Source organism: Oculina patagonica, chromosome 12, assembly GCF_052425735.1.
Source record: "Oculina patagonica isolate OP01 chromosome 12, crgOcupat, whole genome shotgun sequence".
NCBI lineage: Eukaryota > Metazoa > Cnidaria > Anthozoa > Scleractinia > Oculinidae > Oculina > Oculina patagonica.
This window is the reverse complement of record NC_135769.1, coordinates 25801660-25823967: the sequence shown is the minus strand read 5'-3', so window position 1 is coordinate 25823967 and position 22308 is coordinate 25801660. Positions and strand designations below refer to the sequence as shown.

Below are 22308 nucleotides of genomic sequence, written 5' to 3'. Positions count from 1 at the left end.
TTTCCACGCACTTCAACGAACGTGAAAATTATAAACGTACGTAAAATGAAATTTTACGTACGTGCGTCGACTGTACGTTGTCCATTTCCCAATGCCTCGTTTTTTCAAGGTATTTTCGGACGTTACACGCACGTATACGCACGTAGGGAGAGTTTTAGAGTTCAACTTCAGCTTTTTTCGCAGCTGTCTGCGGTTACGCAGCGATTTAACCAATCAGACTTTTGGATTTTGTCACATGACACAATTTACCGTGTGGGCGACCTTTTTTTGCGTAACCACCAAAAAAGGCGGTTGTTTGTGCCAAACACCCCCCCCCCCCTCCCCCCTTCTTTGTACGTCCGAGATTAAAATGAACCTACAATACTTAGAATACTTTAAAACTGAAAGTCAACAATACTTTGAAATACTTCAAAAATGAAAAACTACTCATGTCTAGATAAAACCGCATGGTTTTGATTGACTATAATAGAATGAGAGGGCAATGTGATTGGCCAGCCCGAATAGCGCATCACACTCTAGAAGTGAATTTGACCTTTGAATGTAACGCAAGGGTGATAGACTTGCAGCATATTGCGTGACGGATCTGCATATTTGAATGGAGTGATCTTATGACTTCTCTGAACTCCTTTCATGGTTGTCACATTAACTTTAATTTATATTACATATAAATTCGCTTTTATTAATCGGGCGTGGTCGATTTATAGTTTACCCTTTGGTCGTCCTAGACGATAGTCTCCTGTCGGCTAAAAATGACGGGGATAGCCTGGGCCAATCGGTTTCATTTCAGTTTTGACAGTAAATCGTTGTAGGAACACTGGGTCGACTTTTGGGCTAATCTGCAATCTGTTTCTCTTCTTTGCTTCGGCGGGAGGACAGAGAAAAAAGCTTAAGGGGTAAAGTACTAATAATCACCATTGTGAAACTGTAGTTGCTTTGACAAGTTAAAGCTATTTTTGTAAATAAAAGGGGTAACGTCATTTATGTCACGCAATGTTTTTGTGGGAAACTTTGAAACTAGACGCTTTGCTGGTTTCTACAAAATTAATAGCAGTGTGATCTGGCGGTACATTTTCTTGAGGCGGACTCCACTTTAAAACTATTTTTTATATATTTAGCAAGAAGTATGTCGATTTTCATTTCCGCACCGTTGGGCGTCAAAGTCGCCTGTCACAAAGAGTAGAATGTTTGCACAACTGGTTTGGATATATTTTAGATTTGACTAGTGACGTTAGTAAGACACTTCTCAAGACGTCAGCAAAACATTGACAATGTACAGTATTGGTGTGAACTTGAATGGAATTTTTTACGAGATCAGTAAAGCTATCGGATGAAAAGATGACTTGAAAATGAAAACTTCGAATAATTATAATTAAATACCAATTGATTTTTAGATGAAAATTCCGGAAGTGACATCTGTGTTCAAAATAGGAATTTTTGTAAAACTTAAAGTTCCGAAAAAAAAAAAGACCACATGTTTTGTAAAAATCACAGACAAACATGATCAGGAAAACAAAACAGGCCAATGGGTTTTATTCACGAAAATACAACTTTCTTAAGAAAGAGTTTGTAAACAAGACAATGGAATCGAATTACATTTCACACGAAATTTGCATACATTTGAACTTGTAAAAAAGAAGTATCTCTGCCGAGACATAATAGCGAGACCTAACATTAATAATTATTGTATTCTGATCTGATTGTTATTTTTTATGCATTAACTATTTGAAAGTGGTTCTCATCGATGAAAACAAAACGGTTTTTCATTCACTGCTTGAAGTATTTATAGACGTGAAAACATTCGCTTAATCAAATTACATTCTGCACGAAATATTTTGTATCCATTTGTCCCGAAACTTTGAGGAAATTGAAATCTTTGTGGACAGTTCTGCATAAAAGCAGTTCATAGAATTGAATAAAAGGATAAGAACCATTTTGATAAAGGAAACTTTATTTTGGCTCATTTTGACCAAATTCAGGATTTTCAAAGACTGCCAGTAAACGGCTGTATCTTGTCTGTCTCTAACGATTTTGCTACGGTTTCGAACGAGCTAATTTTTCAATATGATATCATGGTAACGGGCAGAAGTCGGTTCGTTCTGAATTTTTCAATACGGTATATACAGACCCTCTGTACAGTAAAAAACGTTTTGGGAACAAACCATTGTGAACTTATTTTCTATGTTGATCAATAAAAATCCTTAGTACGACATGGGGTTTGTTATCAAGTTTGTTAGCACGTTAATATTGCAAGGTGTATAACCTCAGAGAATTATTATCAAGTGTGTTTTGTTTTATTAGCGGTTTATACTCTAAGGTCTTGGTATGGGAGATCAAAATTAAGGCAAATTTCTGTTATTATCTGATTGTTTAGCACAGACTAGTACGATACTGAATTGGTTAGGAAATGTAAACAAACATTAAATTGAATGAGAGTAGAAAGGGAGGGACAGGTGGGGGTGAAAGGCTAAGGAGATGGAAAGGGAGGGAGAATTAAAATCCATGCTTGGTTATATCACGCAACCTTTGCATTGACTTCTGTTGTTTTCTCACAAGAACAAAACTTAAGGTGGGGTTCTACCTGAATTTGAATGGAACTTTAAGAGATTTAAAGAAGGGATTGAAGAAAAGAATGGAAAAACCTCCAATTAGTTGACCCCCTCGCAAGAGCACTCCGGGTTGTCAGGAGACTGTTTGGTGTCCGTCCACCAATTTTTAACTTCAAATTCAAATTTTAAAATCACATTAAATCTCCAATATTTCTTATTTGTCTAAATTTTACTAATCCTTTGAGAAAAACTATCGCCTCCCAGATACCCCCCAAAATCGTCCAAAAATTAACAAAATACTGCAAAGCAAATATATATGGGATAAGTAAAGCTTTTTTGGATTCCTTGAAACGCGGCTGACATGGTTTTCGTGTTTTCCACCCCTATCGAAAACAACCTGTCAAAATGACGTTGCCATTGTGATTTCAAGTTACTGGCACAATAACTAATCCTACCAAATTATTGCGAGATAAATTTTAGATAAACGCGCAAAGTTTGCCAGCGTTTGGTTGAATCTTGAAAAAGTTATAAGCGTCCAAAGTCAGTGCGGGCCTCAAAAGCCCCCCCCCCCCCCCGGCCTGAATAGGTTAAAGTGACTGTTTTTCCAGTGATTTTTATTGTACTGTACCCTGCCTTTCAAGTCAAAACAGATAGCTAATTATTAAGCGCCCGATTTTAAGCTTCTCAAGCTTCTCAAGCTTCTTGTTTCTTCTGTTAATGTCAATACCTACTCAAATATACAGTCGCGAGAAGAGAAATGATCTCTAAATGAACTAAGGAAAGTTTTGAATAACAAAATGCTAAAAGTGTATGTCAACCTTTTTACCTAATCCCCTGCTTCTTAAATACCTTCTACGTGAAGAAGAAATGCAGTTCGTATTCATTTATTTTGTTACCGTACTTTCCTTCTAAAGAGTCGAATGATCTTAAGGCTGTAATTTGCTGTAACGTTTTCGTGATTCAGCGTATACAGCTATTTCAAGAAACGTTGTCGGAAAAAAGCACAAAACTGCACAAGCCAATCCCTAAAGGTAGTATGGGTAGACGTATTGAGCTACTGCACGTGTTGAATACTAATGAGATATAACAAGAAAATAAGCGCAATTTTCAGGTTTTCTTTCTCTTCAGACATGTAGAAACAAGGTACGTTTAGACCCTCTGAAGTTCAGAAGAAGTTTTCCTCACTCAAAGACATGCGACAGTAAATGTAAAGCTACAGATATAGGTCTCCTGAGAAGAAAAACAAATTCTCCACGTGCAAAAATACAAACTTGTAAATTTCCTCTAGGCCAATATGCAAAATTCCAGTGAATACCCAGACCACCTTTCGGTCTTGTCGCGTGCACTTTGGTGTTTTTTATTTCCCGACAACCTTTCTCGAAATAGCTGTATACAAGTAATTTTCCTCTGCCTTACAGTGTTTCTACAGAACGACAAAATAAATTCGTGATGTGGTGCTGCTTTATTTTCCTAACTAATCAGATCGTTGCAAACGAGGATACATTTAGTAACGTTGCTTTAATTACATGGGGACCACGGCTCTACTGTAACTTGAGAGAAGCGGCAGCTTCACGCAGAAGTACATGTAGAAACGTTATTTTGTCTACGCGAATTTTCTCCATCAATTTAACTAGTTGTTACGTAGTACGATATCACTGCAATCAGTCTATTCATGTGAACCCAGCAAGACTTAGTACTTTGTCCTTAATATTAAGTACTGAGTCCCTCAATCTTTAGATTTTTATTACAACGTAATTGTACCTTAATTGTTGTTTTGAGGATCTTTCTTCTCGAGTGCACAGATCTATCAGACGCATTCGTACAATTAATCAGTTTTCTTCCATTTGCTCTTCGAAACTAGGTAAACAAACTGCTTGCTAAAGTTTCTGTCTGAACGAAACCACACCGCGGAAAATCGATAAACTTCAAGCACTATTTTTGCAAACTCTTAAGAAAGGCTTACTTCGATCAGCCAAAATCAATTTTTAACCCGTTTTGCCTCGATTTAAAAATTAGTCCTGCAAGGTGCAAAACAGCTGCCTGGATTGAAACGAAGGCAAACCGTCAGGCTTGGTGATTGCCTTTTGATGTTATATCCCGCCAACTTTGATTCGCGTAATTCAAAAACGGGCTTCTTTAAGATTAGAAAACATTAAATTAAATGCGTGAACACACACACCAGTTCTTCTGAATAATTGTCATAATTGTCCAATCTACGCAGTTCAGTATCTTAACGCACATAAATTTTCCAGTAATCTCCCGGCGATAATGGTACAACACTACTTCCGCCATCATCGCACAACCAGCCACCATTTACGATAACCCAGTGATACTTGTAGGCGACAAATGCTGCGTAGTTGTACATCCTGTCCTCTCCATTTTTTCCGTAGTGTCCCCACTTTCCAACAAAATGCACGTTGTTGACATTTCCCCACCGATCACATTGCATGGCTAAGTTAGAGGTATCGTCATCCATTTTCTTAAACGAATTGCACGAATCGGGCATCTCATCCGTCTGACCGCTGAAGTACTGGACTACAGCTTCACCAGTGCTGTTAGCGACCGTGGTCACGTGGAACGTACGTCCCTGTTGTTTGCTGCAGTGGAATCTCATTTGAGTGAAATGTAGGTGTGTTCTCAGCTCATTCATGGCGCTTTTTGTGATGCCAGTTCTGTTGTTGTCATAATTGCTGATCCCGCGGTATGATGTCTCAGCGGTCCAGCTAGAGGGTGGAGTAGAGCTTTCCATCAAGAGATTGGCGACGAGAAGCCAGCCTCCTGGAAATCAGCAATAATTAAAGTTTTACCACTTTTAAGTTTTAACATAGATTACAGTAAACCGAGGGTTAAAATAATCGAGGATTAAAATGAGTAAATATGTTTTTGTGTACTCCATGTTTTGCTTCAAATGCTACTGAAATATCAGAACTGGTTTTTGATATATACCTTTTTTGGACAATTATCTAGTAGCTCCCTACGTCCCAAATCAGAAATGGTGAACGTAAAAGACAACTTAAGTGGAAATTGATTCCAAAAGAGTGTGTAATAGCAACTGATCTCATGGAACAAGAGAAAAAGTGATAAATAGAGAAAGATGGTTAATTTTAAGCTCGGTAGAGAAATGAGAAATGGGACCGAGGATGTCCCCGAACGGACTCCCTGCCAGATGTCTGTAAGGTAATTGTTTTTTTTTTTTTTTCGTCGAGTACTCAGATTTTCCTTTGTCATGCTCGTGACAAGAAGAACATTACATCTTTCGCAACAGTAAAACAAATCCGAGATGGAGGAGGTCAGAAGAGGAGGTTAGAAGATTACAATTCGTTTAAAAGATTTTCTGAGTTTTTGATAATTTTTTGTTTTTACCTCTGTCAGTTGTCATGTCGCAGTAGACTCTTAAAGGGTCTCCTGTTTGTTCAGGGTTGATCCAGTACTCTCCATCTCCTTCAGAATCTCCAGAATCCAGGATTTCCTTACAGGAAATCCCAGGTGACGAAGAAAAATGCCCGAGTTTCACTGAAAATTGGCATCAAAACAAACTTTAATGCAGCTTATTATTTACCACATCTATATATCTGACTTGATTTGATAAAAGGTGTCTCCCGAATTTTGACACTACACCGTAGTTCACAAGGCATATTTCTGTAACGAACGCTGAATGAGGGCTAATTTTAGCTCAAGTTTAACGTAAGGTACTCTAGTTTATGTGTTTTGAACCAAAAAGACTGCATATACGGCATTTTGTTTAAATCAAGAATTCTATCAATTCAATTAAGAGTGTTTACAACTTGAAATGTGAGTCAAAATTAACACCAAGATAGACATAAGAAAACACTCGGCGGAGAGCTGAACTGTAGCTTTCTTAAAGCATGCACGTCTCAAATAAACTGAACTAAAGCATTCTACATCGACATTCGATTCAACTTTAAGCAAATCAGGCGAAATATCTGAGGAAGCGGGCAAGTGTTATCTCAATTGTCAACTCCATTGTCGCGGCCGGAAGTGCACACGATCGCATTGCCTCCCACTAGCGAATCACAGAGAACTATGAGTGTTAGCTAGGTGGAGAACGCCTAAAATTGAGGAAACAAGAAAACTATGTACTCACATCAGTGCTTGAAGCGATTCCTTGGCTATTCACTCCGACATGTTTCTTTTAGAAATAACCGACAATGTCCCGGATGTATTTGAATGTCGTCGAGCGCGTAACGCCCGCTCCCCAAACTTCAACAGTAAAAAACAAAGTCTTTAGCCACGGTAAATTTCAAACCAAATATCGTTATGACCGCCTTCAGATCAGCCCTATAGTCTAGTTCCGAGTCCTAATTGATGCATGTGGCTAAAGACCTTTGCTGTCTAAAGCAAGCTCAACATTATCTGTACCTGGCAAAACGAGTAGATCGGTTATCTGTGTTTAACCGCCTAAAGCTCGGTTTAAGGTACGATAACAGCCGACGCATAACTTGCAAATCGAAAGACTTTCACCTTCACGGGACTTAATGATGTCCTCCGTCAAATTTCCTTTAGACAGCAAAATAGAAAGCTAGAACACTTCTTTTATCCGAGTCAGCGCGCGCGCGCCTAGAATTCAAATGTATTGAAGTCCAGTAGACACAACGAGTTGGAGACTGGGGTAAACTAACCAAAGGTAAATAGAAGGAGGGAGGGAGAGTAGGGGGGGGGGAAGAAAACCCAAACAATATAAAATTGAAATCACTGCATCAAACAGGGCATCATTCCATTTTAAAATAAGCCAAATAATCTTCCATGTCCTTGAAAGAAAAAAAAAATACTCATTTCTTTAAAATCCCGAATAGCCACCTTCTTATAAATCAAGTCAGATATATATATTTTTTTTATACATGCGCGCGCCCCCCCCATATAAGAAAAAAAAAAAATAATTTTACCATAAAAAAAAAAACAGAATATATAAGAGAGGAAAATATCCAAAAAATATAAAAGGCGAAAAAAATTATTTTTTTTTTTTTTAAAAAAAGTTTTGTTGGGAATTTTTTTAATAAAAAAAAAAATAACCCCCACCAACCTGGGGAAAAACGACATAATTTAACCAACCCCGCCCACCGCCCCCCCGCAAATAACAGGCGATAATCCGCGAGATTTCGCAGAATAATTGTTAAATATAGGACTGGAAGTAATGACTTTAGATTACAGAACATTTCATTGGGAAACTCTCGTCAACGTTTATCGGTCTGACAAATATGATTCGACATTTCATGCCGGCAATCTTTGGAGGATTTCATTAGTTATCAGTCATTAGCATAGAGTTTCTTTTTGTCACAATAATATTATTTTGATGAAAAAATTATTAATAATAATAATACATACTCTATTGACTTTCCCCCTAGAGGCTTTTCAAAGACAATGAAATAAATACAATAATAATTTAAAACCACTTAAAACTCTAAGATGATATTCATACTTAAAATTAATTAACTAGGATTAAGAATCTATAAAATCTTTGATAAGTTTACGTTTAAGATAAAACTTAAAAGCAGATACTTTCTCGAGAGTTTTTAGAGAGCTATCCATGGAGTTCCAGATACTGACTATTCTGTAGTAAAGCGTCCTCTGACCACTGGCAGACTTGAAAAGAGGAATGTTCAGCATTTGTGAACTTCTTGTGGCACGTTCGCTTATTTCTCCTCGCTTACTTAACTGGGAAGACAGATACTCCGGCACGCGGGATGTTAGACATTTGAAGGCCATGATAGCGCTCCTGAAATATAACTGAGTCGCAACTGGTAGCCATTTAAGCTCTTTTAAAACTGGTGTGATGTGATCATATTTGTGCGTACTGGTCGCAATTCGAGCGGCAAAGTTCTGAATACCTTGTAATTTATTTATATTACTTTTTGATGTATTCGTCCATACGTTCGAACAATAAAAAAGTTTGCTAAAAACTAAGGCATTTATAATAGTTAGTAGGGTGCATTTGTCAAAAACGTGCTTTGTGCGGCTTATTTGACCGAAACAAGACATACAGGAGGAGACAGTTTTGGTAATGTGTTCGTCATAGGTTAGGTTCTTGTCCAAAATCACCCCAAGGTCTTTAGCGGTGTGTTCCGGTACGAGTTCTCTTCTCATGAAAGTGAGGCTGGAAGTGTTCAGTCTGGAATGCATTTGCCTGCTGCCAAACACCATGCGTTTAGTTTAGCTTGGGTTTAACAATAAATGGTTGTTGGAACACCATTGGCCTATTCTATGCAAATCAACCCTTAAGTCAAACTCTTAAGTAAAATTGAATTTAGTATATAGGTGTTTAATTAAATAATGACTGAAATAATATGAAATCATACTTATGCAATTTTTGTCTTCAGTTACGAGTTTTGTCCCACTCGGGCAACTTTCTAGGCACGTGTTGGTCAGTGGATCTCTAGCAAACCTACAAGCTAAGCAATCTGACGGCTCTAAAACATCTGCGCCAGGATGTCTGCAACCTGCGATGGAGAAAACATTAAGCCAACTAAATTGGAATCGCTCCTAAAGGGAACCTACTAAAACGACCACCTCTTTATTACGGACGATCTCTGCTGTCCTGACAAATCGTCGCATATTTTATTTAGATTAAATTTACATACAAACTGCCCCTCTCTGATACAGGCAACATAAACTTGACCTCGGCCCCAAGGAGCAAATTCATAAAAACTTATCTGTTTATACGGGCATTCTGAAGATGTTTGTACAACACTTGCAAAGTGAAACAAATAATTTCAAGTCGAGCTTGAGTTTACAAATTTAGACCTTATGCGAACAGAAAAAACTCTCATCCTTTGTGAGAATTGTAAAATGTTTACGATTTGTCAATGATTTTTGAAGTTGCCATGTACATGAAGTTACATGTAGGTCTGACCAACTATTGTCTTTTTTAACGTTCTTCTTTAATTTCCCATTTTCTTTTATTTTCTTTAATTCGTAGACTTCACATCTCATTAGCATTTTGGCTTGATTATGTCAAAATTTCCTTTATTTTCTCACTTTCCAAGACAATATTGAAATCCAAGATGGCGGGACTCGTGACGTTGTATGACGTCATAAAAAATATATATCATCTTGTAGAGTAAGCAAAGGGCTTCCTATAAAATCAACCTAATTTCGCTTTTCATTAATAGAACGAAAACCTGAGGGAAAGAGTGGTTATCAAACCCCTCCTTGTACCACAGTGGGGTTGTGAGTCCGAGGGTTAACTGTCGAAAACTAGCGAAGAGTTTAAAATCATATGCCTGTTTGTATGACAACTATAACACTTTCGTAAATGTAACTAGAAACTTTCTTCTTTTTTTCTCGGATTAATACACTTATCGCCACATCACTTTACCCCTACGTTGCTAGTACAACATACAAACACTTCAAACTTACCTGCAAAGGGGTCACATAATGAGTGGCACTTTTGAACACATAGATTTGTTGGGAGATCTTTGCACGTGTCGCCTTTGCAGTCTGCGTTCGTTAAGTCGCGTGAAAGTATATGGGCGTCCCATATTTTAACTGATGCATCCATGTTACCAAAGGCATAGAAGCGCACGTTTAGGGGATGGTCAGTGTCGAGGTACGTGAGGTATACATCTCCACTTTCTGAGGTACCAAGGGACTTTCCATACTCAATCAGGGTACTGTTAGGCTTTTCGTATAAGCAAACAAAGTAGGATTGATATAACAACGTATCTCCTATAGATATGGCTCCTGAGTCTGACGTATTAGTGACGCTGTTTCCGCCCTGTGGTTAAGACAAAAAAATTAATTTATAACAAGACCTTAAGCTTCCTTTCCGATAATTCTTAATCAGCTACATCCGGTTTGATCTTTTTCGGGAACCATTTTGTGACATGGGCCTTAGAAAAAAACGTTACAGAAAGGTACCCAAACTCTCTTTATCTCCAAAAGTTTTTTTCCGCTGTGGTAGTAAAATATTGCGTCTATGTTCTGATTTGGACATCATCATCAAGATTTTCCATATTCGTTAAAGTCACAAGTAACATGCCAATGCTAAACACATAAAGATCGTAGATGAACTCAAAACAAAGCGTGGCTGCGATAGAAAGTTTAAATCACGAGAGTGACTTGTGAGATCGATACAATAAAATTTTGTACTTGATTATAATAGCGTTTAAGTAACATAAGTTTGATTCTTACCTTGTAAATTGCAACCTTGTTGATTCCAATCTGCACGTAGTACCAAGTCGTGCTTCGACTTGGCACTGTTGCAAAAACAACGAAGATATCACCAGCTGAAGAGGCAGTGAAATGCAAACAGCGGCCACCCGTGGTTGTTGGGTCAAGTCGCAGAGCATTGGACCATTTGACGTTGCAGGGTATAACCGTTGGTGTCTGTGTGGTGCGTTTGAGCGGACTGGTCGAGTCGGAATACAAGAGGTTGACGCGTGCCAGGGGAAAGCCAACCAGTTCCTTGCTTAAAGTCGGATAAATCTTTTTAGATGCATTAAAGTCTTCTTCACTAAGTTCCAAGCCTCCATATTTAGAATTATAGCTTAGAACAAGCCCAAATATCGACAGTTTGTGCCTGCTGAGTTTCGCACTTTTTCCGTTACGATATCCACTGTACATGTGAAACTTGCCATCCGTGTCAGCGGTAAACCATCTACCACGTTTGAAGCGAACTTCTCGAGACATATTTCTCTGGATTTTCATCAAGTCGCTTGGTCCACGTGCCAAATCATTCTCCATATCAAATGTTACTGTGATGGTTTTGTCTTGCTGGGTGATTTCGTTCCATGTCGGAACACGAGTATTGGCAAGAAAATCATTCTGGGTATCTGTACTTTCATCTTTGGACGAACACTCTGGAATCTGCATATCTGAGACAGACGTTGGTCCCTATGGGAAAAAAACAACATTCATAGTTATTAAAATAAGGAGGTTGTCTCTCTGTTTACGCACATATAAATATAAGAATACAGCGAGCTCACTTTATAAATAAACAAATGGCTATATTTAGAGAGGATGCACATCAGCACTAATTTTCATGCAGTTCCTCTATCCAGGTCGAATTGAAATTTGAAAATGTTGGTTTTTCAGAAGGGAGGAAAACCGGAGAACCGGGAGAAATCCCTCCAAAAAGCCACGCCGGGCCAGCAGAGCTCTTCAAGCGGCACTCTCGGAAAAACTTTTTACTGTTTATATTTCCTTTTACACTGCAGTTTGATTTGTTATAATATTTGCTTGATAACGATTTTGTGTCTAATAAAAGCTCAAAAAGTAACTTGAAGATGGAAAACCAAAAAGGTTTCGAATTACTCTTTCATCCTTTATCACACTGCAGTTGATATATTATAAACTATTATCGTTTTTGCTCACGTTTAGTCGCCTGGGATGCAAATTGCGACTTTTTGTGCTTAACAGGCAATTCAGGTCTTCAACAGGCAATGAAGTCGATTGATCAAGTGTTAACCATATTTAGCCCTTTGATTGCTGCGAGCGCTTACGTTGATGATCTCACTATATCGAGTAAAAGTTGTTTCCTCACTGGAACGCTACTGCGCCTGCCTTGTGTTGTTGTAAATTGGATCGAAATCAACAAATCACCGCCAAATTCTTCATAAAATAATTCCACGCCAATATTGTCCCTTCGAGGTGATTCTATCCGCCAAACAGATTTGAATTGCTCTTTTTTAATCTAACACGGCCACTAGGACGATGGAAAGTATTGATGGATCTGATTTATTTACTTTTACTCACTTCTTCCATATATGTCTCGATTGCCCTCTTAAGACTGGCCCGTCTTCTACTGAGTGCAATGTCCAGCTCTTCTCGGTCCTGAAATGGGCAATAGAACTTGCTGACAGTCCCATGCGCATCTGCTACCGTGTAATACTTTTTGGTGACATCCCCTGTCGTTTCCTGTACCAAATCACTGCTGTGTCCTTCGCAGCCCCAGTCAACAGGTTCTCCAAGAAACAAATCGTTTGCACGAAAGTTAACCAGATCAGTGATTGTTCCCAACAAAAACTTGTAGGCTTTGGGGTAAGCTGGAATACTCTCCAACCATTGTTTGAAGGCGCCTTTGAATGTTGGGGAGTAGACATCAGAAAGGATGGTCGCAATCTCCTGGCTTCCTCCCTGTGCTTTAACAGTTGTGGAGGTGAACTTGTTTTCCTCTCTGCTTTCTGAACCTCCTTCACTGCTTTGCTTTGCTCCGAAACTTGCAAACAGACCTCTGTATTCGGCCTCCATTTTTTGTGCGAATTCAGATTTTGATGTCACATGAGATGCCACCATAGTCTTTATAACCTCCAGCTGGCCTCCAAATTGAGCTGATTTGATGTAGTGGGTACCCCAACGCTGGATGAAATTTTCTGTTGGCGTAAACAGAATAACAAAACGGAAAAGTTTATTATTCATTCATCGTTCATTCACTCCAAAATTAAATTGAATTTGGAAGCGTGAATAATACACAGTACCTAAGCTAGAGATATATGTAGTGACAATGATGCTGTAATTTGTGATTAATTACCGCCTAAGAATTTTTTATGTAAATCAGCACTTTGCTTGATTAATATCTTACAGGCAGAGCTTATGAAATAGAATAAGCTTCTGGCCAAAAATGGCTCGAAAGATCTTAAAGTTGACACGTCTGCGAAACTGTCTCGGAAATGTTAAAAGAATGCTCGGACACGTTTTCGTGGTCTTCAAACAATGCTCATACAATCTTCAGGCAATCTTTGATTTAGAAATTGTTTAGAATAGAAAAAAAATATTCTCGAAATATTAAAAGTTGCCCAAGAGTAGCCATGCGTCTTTGAAACAGCTCTAAAGGGACTGTGTCATGGCTGAGATAGGTTCTTTTTATTAAGTTTTGCCAAATTCTCGCTATAAAACTTAATGTTTGCAAAGAATTACTTTGGATCTATATCAAAAAACCACACTTCACTGCAACCAAGCTTCATTACAAGAAACAACGTAAACTTCGAAAATGTTTAGGCCTACAATATTTTAAACAAGCCATATTGCAACCCAGCCGTTGAAATCTTCGTCACTTTAATTTTGGCCATCCGTACCTTCTCTTGTATTTGTTATGGTATTGAAATGTCCCTTCGCTGTTTTAAGAGGTTATTTGTTTTATTTACACAACTTGATAATCATTTCCCATACCTAAATTTGTTTAAATTCCGTGACACAGTTCCTTTAAGTGACAACTAGTTGTAATATTGTATTTTTATTATTGTTTCTTCTTTGTTGTTTCTGTGTAGTTGGCCAGCAAACGCAGACGGATTTGCAACGTTGTTTCACGAGTATGACTTTAAAGGCTATATATCAATCATGTAATAAAAACACAGTGAACGTCCAAACAAAGACAAGATTACTTACGATATTTAATTTGAGCACCAGGGTGGTAGTATGAGACTGGAAGGTCCATGAATTCCCTCAAGAATGACAAACTGAGATCACTTGGCTTAACTTCGTCCATGAAGATTTGGTACCTTGTATTAAAGGTGAATCAAGTATTATTCAGTGTAAACAAACACGTTACCGAGACTGTCCTCGTCTAATTTTACACCGCGACACCCATTTTCTTTTCACCGTCTTCACCTTAATTGATATTGAACATGCTTGACATGCAGTTTTGCTTGGCTATACCACATGAGCAACGGTTTTAACTGAAGTGAGTTTGCTCGCGTGGTAAAAAGTAATTCGTCTGCAATGAACTTAAGCACACATGACGTCAGCATTTGTGCAAAACTGACTAAAAATTTTAGTCGAAACATTACAATTAAGAAAGTACGTAGTGATGGCATTGACGACAGATTCTTACTTACACGGTGAGAACAATTATTGAAGTCTGTGCGTCGATTAGAGAAACGTTTCCCCTGGTTTTCGTCAGGTTGCGCTACTATTTTCTATGACAGTTGATTACGTGGTTGAAATGTACCGCGTTTTGCATGTTCAATCACCGTGAAGAGGGTGAAAAATAAATAATTTTTTTAAGTGTCGCGGTCTATCTGTTTCTGTGTCATTATAAATTAACTTGACTTGACTTATGGCCATAAGCCCTAAGTGGGCAAAGGGCCGGATTATAAATTAAGGCCCTCACCTATCAACATCGACATCCAAGATGGCCATGTATTGTTGAGTGCTCGCTTGCATGGAGCCGCCCCAGGCCGCTTTCACCCCTGCACTGAAGCCAAATAAGGATCCAGACACACCCGCCTCGATTTGAAGATGTTGCTGATATTGCGTGCGACTCTCAAACGTCGCCATTGATGCAGACGTGTCATAAATGCCATGTACGTTCATTGTGTCCGGAACATCAAAGTTATCGTAGCTGAAGAGGAGAAACATTTCAAATTTTAGAAAAAGAAAGGCCACATAAAATACACATCATTTACTTACCTTACTTCTCTAATACAACAAAACTGCAATATTTATTTATTTTTAAGAAGCTAAAACCCAGTTCCTGATGAGAGTTTCAGTACATAGGTTCATTGAGTCTAAGAGTATTAGAGAACGAATGACGACTTGGTTGGTAAACTGCTATATTTCGGTATAAGCTATACCATCATCAGGGGGTCCCGCGGTTTTTTTTTTTTTGGTAACCCTCTCTCCAAAAGGAGGGAAAAGGGGGGCAAAACCAAAGGGGGAATAAAAATAATCCTAAGCGTTAAACTACGGAAACCGGGATAAGCTCCGGCAGTGTGGGCCGCTTGGCTCGTGGCTTCTCCTTAAACCATCATCAGACTAACAAAAATATATTCAAAATATGTCTTAAACACTGTAGATAAAGAGACAAAACAAAAAGGAAGAAGTCTAGAATGAAGTTGATTGTGTTGTTCACGACGTGTTACTCTTATTAAACCTGACACAATGAACGCCGTTCTAGACTTTTCGACGAGTTTGAAAAGAACATCCCCTCTACTTATGATGTCTTTGACAACGTAAACACCCCTCTAGCTTCGCATTTTCTGGATATCAGCATTTCAACCAACGGCATCGGGATCTACCGTAAGGATACTTTTCCAGCTGGTCAATACTGACAGTAACTTGGACAGCTTCGTTCCGTGGCGTCAGAACATTTCCTTGGTAAAAGCCTTGGTCGAGAGTATTCACAGAATTTGCTCGTCATTCGTTGTTTAAATATTCTCGGACACAATGAACCAGTTCGGGTCATCCTTCATCATGTGTATTCGTTGAGAAGCGAAGTGTGGTAAATTCAGGGTAATTGTAACTCTGAAGGGCTATAAGAATTCTTACCTTGCCTTATTGGCACAGTTTCTCTGAACTATACTCATTTTTCTGGACTCGGGACTGTACTTTCCATTTCCATCAAATCCAACGCCAATAAAGGCAGCTCCATCAATCATATTCTATAAAGAGTTAATTGCTTAGATTATGTTCACATGGAACCTATTTAAAAAAATTATGTCCAAAGGTTTGGTCTGTATAGGGTCCTCGTACATACAAGGCCTGCTATACGCACTATGCATATTGAATCGGTCTCATGTACATGTGAACGGTCAAGAGGAAGCAGACCCGGTCCGATCTGGTCTCGTGCCAGAACCATCTGGAATTAACCGAACTAGTTCCGTGTGAAGTACGCCTGGTATTCACTAGTGGCGCAAGCACAACCAAAATCAAGCAAACCGCTTTTACTTCACCGTGAAAATGGCCTCAAAGCAAGCATAAGCACAAGCACAAGCACAAGCACAAGCATCAATATTTTTCCATTCCTTTCCTTTCGTTCGCTTTAAGCCGTTTAAAACGAAAAATCGCATAAGCGCAAGGAAGTTTTCTTCGTCTAGCTGTGACTGGCCAGTTAAAGCACAAGTTTTACATTTCCTCGCAACTGTGCTTTGAACAAAATTGCAGAGGCCACAGTTGATGATGATGTTGTTTCCTGGGGTTATTTGGAAATATGGGTTGAGCGCAATAAGGGTAAAGTTGTACCACTTACCCAACAATTTGAAGAGTTTGCCTTCGCATTAAAGCACGGATCATGAGTACCGTAATTTGTTCCCCAACATCCGTTCATAAGGACCTGTCCCATCCCTGTCGGGTAGATAAATGGAGTATTTCCATCCGCCTTAGGGGAATTTGAACCCTCTTCGACAGAAGCGTCTATGTGATAAGCCGAAGGAACAAACATGTTGTCATTGATCCAGGCCTTGTCGGGCATAATGTCCAGCTTCACCTGCAATCGATTAACACCAATAGTAGTATTAATGCGTATTTTAGGTTGTTTGACGTTCTGTATAAACATCTTAATAACTTTTTTCTTAACTATTTATCTTCTAAATTTTCCAAACGTGCGAGGTTCACAGCCATACCAAAAGACATAATTCCTCTTTGTTGAGGACACAACGACTCGGCACTCGTTTTTCTACCATGGAGTTAGAACTAACAACTCACTTTCCTCTGAGACCAACACCTCTAGGACACTCAAAAACTTTTAAAGGAGAGCACATAGAGACCTGTATAGAATTTAATTTTTTTTATACATTACTTGCAAAAAAATTCGGACGTCAAAAATTCGGCCTTTTTTTTCGGAAGTGAAATTTTCGGATAAATTTTTCTCGATTCGGACAAATTTCAGATCAGCTAGAGGGAGTGAATCGACATTTATTTTATCTGCATTACTTTTTCAAAAAAAAACAACGCAAAAGTGCTTTCCAATGATAAAAATAATAAATAGAGCCTTATCCGAGCTTTAGCTAGCTGCTAGGATCAGCAGTGTCGAAGTCATCAGGTGTGTTGTAAATAATAGCAGTATGCAGGACGCGTGTCACATATCGACCTAGTAAATGGCTCAGCTCACCGCGAATCTCTCGTAGCTCAGTTGGCTTGAGCGCCCAACCGGTATCTGGGAGGCCATGGGTTCGAATTCCGTCGGGGACTCAGATTTTTTTCTTTGTCCACGCTCGTCTCATGTTGAAAAATTTTATCTTCATTATTCTTAACCGAGCTTGAAATTTACCATCTTTATTACCGATTTACTGCACACTTGAAAAATGATCTAGCTGAACACGGGTTTCCTTGTAGCTCCGTGGTAAGAGCATCCATGATTTGTACGCAAGAGGCCATGGGTTCGACCCTCCAAGTGAAATTACAATTTTTCTTTGTTCAGTCCACATTCGTGAAAACAGAAACCACAGTTCTCCCAAGGAACGGCGTTTTTAAGAATCAAACACTCACCTCTTTCTTCAAGAACTCAGCAGACCAATTCTGTGCTCGCTCAATGTTTTCGAACTGTTTATCGACCAGCTTTCCGACAACTTCGACTCCTTTGTTAATGGCCGCTTCTTGAACTTTCGAATTCTCCAGAACAGCCAATGCTTCTGCTGGAAGCGCTTCACTACTTTCGTTTGTGGACGTCGCGTTAGACTGGGATTGGGGTGTAACATCTTTTTGATTTCGTGTGATGAGCACGTCTGTTGACACAAATTGTATAAATGCCATTAACATTTGAAATGAGTTCTCTGCCGTAATTAAAAGAAAAATCCCCTTGTATAAACTAAGTCATTTAAAATTATACTTACAAACGCAGAAGTTACATAAATCTATCAAAGCTGTGATATCTAGACAGCGGTGAACATAAAAGAAGCAATTTGAGTATTTAACTTCCCTCCTTGAAAAGGAAAAAATAGAGAAAACAGAAGAAAAAAATACAATTCGACACTTCAGAAACGAGAAGAGATATTAGTGGTCAATCGTTAGTTCGCTGGATTCCGGATAAAACGTTCCGGGTTTGAGCCCTGGCCGTAGTCAGTGCGTCGTATTTTAAAGAAAATCACTTTCTCTTTATTGCGCCACTATCTACCCAGATATAAAACTATTGCTACCAGCTGGAGATAAGCGGGGTGAAATGGACTGGTATCTCATCCAGAGGGAGTAGGAGTACTTCCAGTCTGTTAATGCTACGGAAACCGGAAAAAGCTAGGGACAGCCTTATGGACCACTAGGCACGAACGCAGACTACGATAATATTATTTTTTATAACAATAATAATAATAATAATAATAATAATAATAATAATAATAATAATAATAATTTTTATAGTGCTTAAATTATAAAAATATTCTTAAGCTCTCTACAAGCAAGATAAAATATCAAAATTATTAAAAAGATAAATCATAAAAGTATTACAATAACTATTAAAACGATCAAAAATTAAAAATATTAAATCAAATCATACACCAGTTTTAAGAGGTGTGTCTTTGACTCTGATTTAAAAAGGACAGGATCGTATTTTAGAGGCGAATCGTTCCAGAGCCGGATGGTCCAGAATAGGCAAAGGCGCAATCACCAGAGGACTTGTGGTGAGGTCTTGGGACTTTTAGGAGGCCCTGGACACAGGAACGTAGTCGATGAGCTGTGATGGAGTGATTGTGTAACACTTCTTTAATCACGGAGCTCCCGAAGCGGGGCAACCATACCCATAGAAAATTTAGAGAACCATGCTTTTGGTTTTTCATGGTGATCTTGGCTAGCGGCATGGTTCGCGGGCGCGTACAGACGTACGTACGTCGTGCAAGATGGCGGCCATAGTTTGATGGTAGAAAGAGTGAAGCAAGACGGCCGTATCATGAGTAATGACATTTGTCCTGCTTTAAGATTATTATTTTTGTCGTACCACAGACATTCAGTTTAACCGTGAACGATTTAAATTTGTCTTGCACCTATAAACCACCATAAACATTAGTACTTTGACCGCTTATATATTCACCAGAATGAAAACATTGTAAGCTCCAGTGAAAATTAAATAAATGGGAAGCTCCGCTTTTAGGCTTGCCTAAATTTATATATTATATTCTGGGGCTTCATTTTTGAGGGCTTTACATAGCAAAAGCAGTAACTTAAATTGAATACGATAAACCACGGGAAGCCAGACTAAAAGATGAGACGCCCCGGATTTCTCGTTTGTAAAGTAGTGAATGGTCGGCTCGTGAAATTCAAACGTGCATTGTCTAAACTCACCCTGTTCAGGTTTTCCATTCACTTGTGGGAGGGACCTCTTACTGGTTTTTGACCGCCTCCCACCTGGATTGAAATTTCCTGAAAGAGTTGAATCGTTAGCTTGCCGTCTGGCTCTGTTAGCTTTAGATTTGTGCTTATTATATGTCCGCGTTAGCACTCCTTCAAAAGTGACCAGATCTGAAAAAAAAATATTACATACCAGAATGTGAAGCAAATATAGGAAAACAAGACCAGAGAATTAACAGTACTAGTACTAGTTATAACGAAACAAAATTCTGAGTGACTTAGAGTTCAGTTCACGACGTCAAATGGATTCAAAGAAAATAATTGCATTGAACAGAGTCATTTATTCTTCAGAACCTACATGCGTAAACGAAAACAAACTGACTGAAGGAGGAATTGATACTCCCATGTAAAAAATAAATCAAAATGGGCAATAGCGCGATCACCAAGGGTATTCTGGTGAGTTCTTGGGACTATTAGGAGGCCTTGGACACAGGAACGTAGTCGATCAGCTGTTATGGAGTGATCATGTAACACTTCTTTAATATTTTTGAGGGCTTTTTATACCAAAAGCAATAACTTAAATTGAACATGATAAACCACGGAAGCCAGACTTAAAAATGAGACACCCCGCATTTCTTCTCGTTTGTGAAGTGGTGAATGGTCGGCTCGTGAAATTCAAACGTGCATTTTGTAAGCTCACCCTGTTCAGGTTTTCCATTCACTTGTGGAAGGGACCTCTTACTGGTTTTTGGCCGCCTCCCACCTGGATTGAAATTTCCTGAAAGAGTTGAATCTGTAGCTTGCCGTCTGGCTCTGTTAGCTTTAGATTTGTGTTCATTATTTGCCCGCGTTAGGACTCCTTCAAAAGAAACCAGATCTGAAAAAAATATTACATACTAGAATGAGAGGCAAATATAGGAAAACAAGACCAGATAATTAACAGTACTAGTACTAGTTATAACGAAACAAAATTCTGAGTGACTTAGAGTTCAGTTCACGACGTCAAATGGATTCAGAGAAAATATTGCATCGGCCATCTCTCAGACTACATGCGTAAAGAGAACAAACTTATTGAAGGAGGAATTGATACTCCCATGTAAACAATAGAATGGATAGAAAATGTATCTATACTCAAAGTGTCGAGGTAGGGTAAAAGTGCAAGACGAAAATTGTAGAACCGATTTCATGGAAACAAACAGGAAATGTTTGAAAATGGTACTATAGCAGATGCTCACTACTGTCTAAATCTTCGATTTACGGATTCTGTTTAGCATTACGAAAATACTTACAAACTGCAAGTATCACAGCTGTCCAAGGAAGAAAACGTGCCATCTGACAAACAAGGACACAGTGGGATTTCTTTAAACAGCATTTCTCATGTAGTTTATTTAGTTGTTGAGGAGTAAAGGTGTTAAAGGGGCCTTTTTACGTATTTTACTAAATTTTTGAGCAGCCAAAATTTTTATTTATGTCGCTAGGAAACCTAAAATTGATAGTCCCTTTTACTAAAAATTGCTATATTAAAGTACTGATACTGTTAAAAACCGTCTTTGGCTGCGAATGGCTAGGATGAAAATGGATTGCCACTTGAAATAAAAGGTCGATATTTATCGATATTTATAGCCATAGCTTCATTTCTATCCGCAAATTAAGGTTATATCTTCCTTTAATTGTACAAAGTTATTGGTTTTTAATGGTTCAAGTTGCCTACCACTAATTTCAGAACAGTTTAGGCCCAACACCTGCGAAATCCCCATGACATAGCTTCCTTAAGATAAGTGACTTGCATACACTCTTACAAGATTGAACATGACCTTACCTTTCTTGCTTCCCGTCTCTTAGAGTATAACCGTGCGGACTGTGACTGTGACACTGAATCAATGGAATCTCTCGTTATTTGTACACCATGACGTAATTTTACCTGCCTTCTTTATATTATTAATTCGCCACCATGGTCGCAAAGGTCATTCATGTGATACAACGATATATTGATCAACACCACACGTTATTTGTACGAAAAAAAAATACAAGGAAACTGAGAAACTGAAATTCGAGTTTTAAAAAATAACAGGCAGTGAAAAAGAACGCAAATGTCAAGAGAGAAAATGATCTTGAAACTGAGTTCTACAATTAAGCTCGCATTAAAAATTAATCGCTTTGAAATTTGAATAACTTATTAATACAAGGTATCGAATTTGCCTTCTCTGTTTCTTGATAGCAAGCGGATATTTATTCCCGTACTATCCGTTCTTGGTTTACTTTTTTATAATTTGGGAATTGTTTCAATTTGTTTTGTGTAGACACATTAAGCGTTTTTAATGATTAACTTGAACAAACACATGCACTGTTTACGAAATAATAATTATTATTTTTTTATTAGTTCTTTTGTTATGATTGTTTAACCAGTTGAAACTTGCTCGCTTGCTCCTCCCTATCCGTCTTACCACCGGCCAGTCCAGCGAAAAAGTCTTGCCGGTCTCCGTGTCATCGTAGGAAACAATTCAAACTTACTAGCTCGCCGGATGATCTCATATAAAACTTTGTGGACCTGCCTTGCGAAGAGTGTAAGAAACTAGCTTTGTTTCACATATCTAACCTTAACTAGACTTAAGGGCTGATTTGAAGGCGGCCATGGCGATATTTGGCTTGAACTCTTCCTTAGCTGGAGACTTATAAATATTCGGTTGTAATGTGCGGAGGTATTGCTTCCCTTTTTAACGATATTTTCCACATCCGGGGTATTACGTTGTAAATAATATGAGAAGGTTGCAAAGAGCGCGGCTGATGGTCAAAGGGAATCGCTTCAAACCCTTAT

The 22308-nt window shown here is 38.5% G+C and overlaps 1 protein-coding gene across 4 annotated transcripts; it reads right to left on the bottom strand.

Moving 5' to 3' along the window:
- Window positions 1–3149: 3149 nt before the first annotated feature.
- On the bottom strand, window positions 3150–21339 carry LOC144633816 (uncharacterized). 4 transcript variants are annotated; one of them, XM_078492691.1, is made up of 15 exons: window positions 21313–21338; window positions 20783–20825; window positions 20194–20370; window positions 19488–19664; window positions 17706–17941; window positions 16468–16704; window positions 15768–15880; window positions 14611–14841; window positions 13887–13999; window positions 12258–12874; window positions 10695–11396; window positions 9921–10278; window positions 8861–9001; window positions 5910–6059; window positions 3150–5324 (listed from the first exon to the last, which is right to left on the bottom strand). In XM_078492691.1, exons 2-15 carry the CDS (start codon window positions 20823–20825, stop codon window positions 4777–4779), a joined length of 3843 nt encoding a protein of 1280 aa, XP_078348817.1. In that variant the 5' UTR covers window positions 21313–21338; the 3' UTR covers window positions 3150–4776. The 4 variants fall into 4 exon arrangements, with proteins under 4 accessions (XP_078348817.1, XP_078348818.1, XP_078348821.1 ...); XM_078492692.1 differs by lacking the exon at window positions 21313–21338 and adding an exon at window positions 21205–21292; XM_078492695.1 differs by lacking the exon at window positions 20194–20370 and having other exon boundaries at window positions 21313–21339.
- Between the last annotated feature and the right edge of the window lie 969 nt (window positions 21340–22308).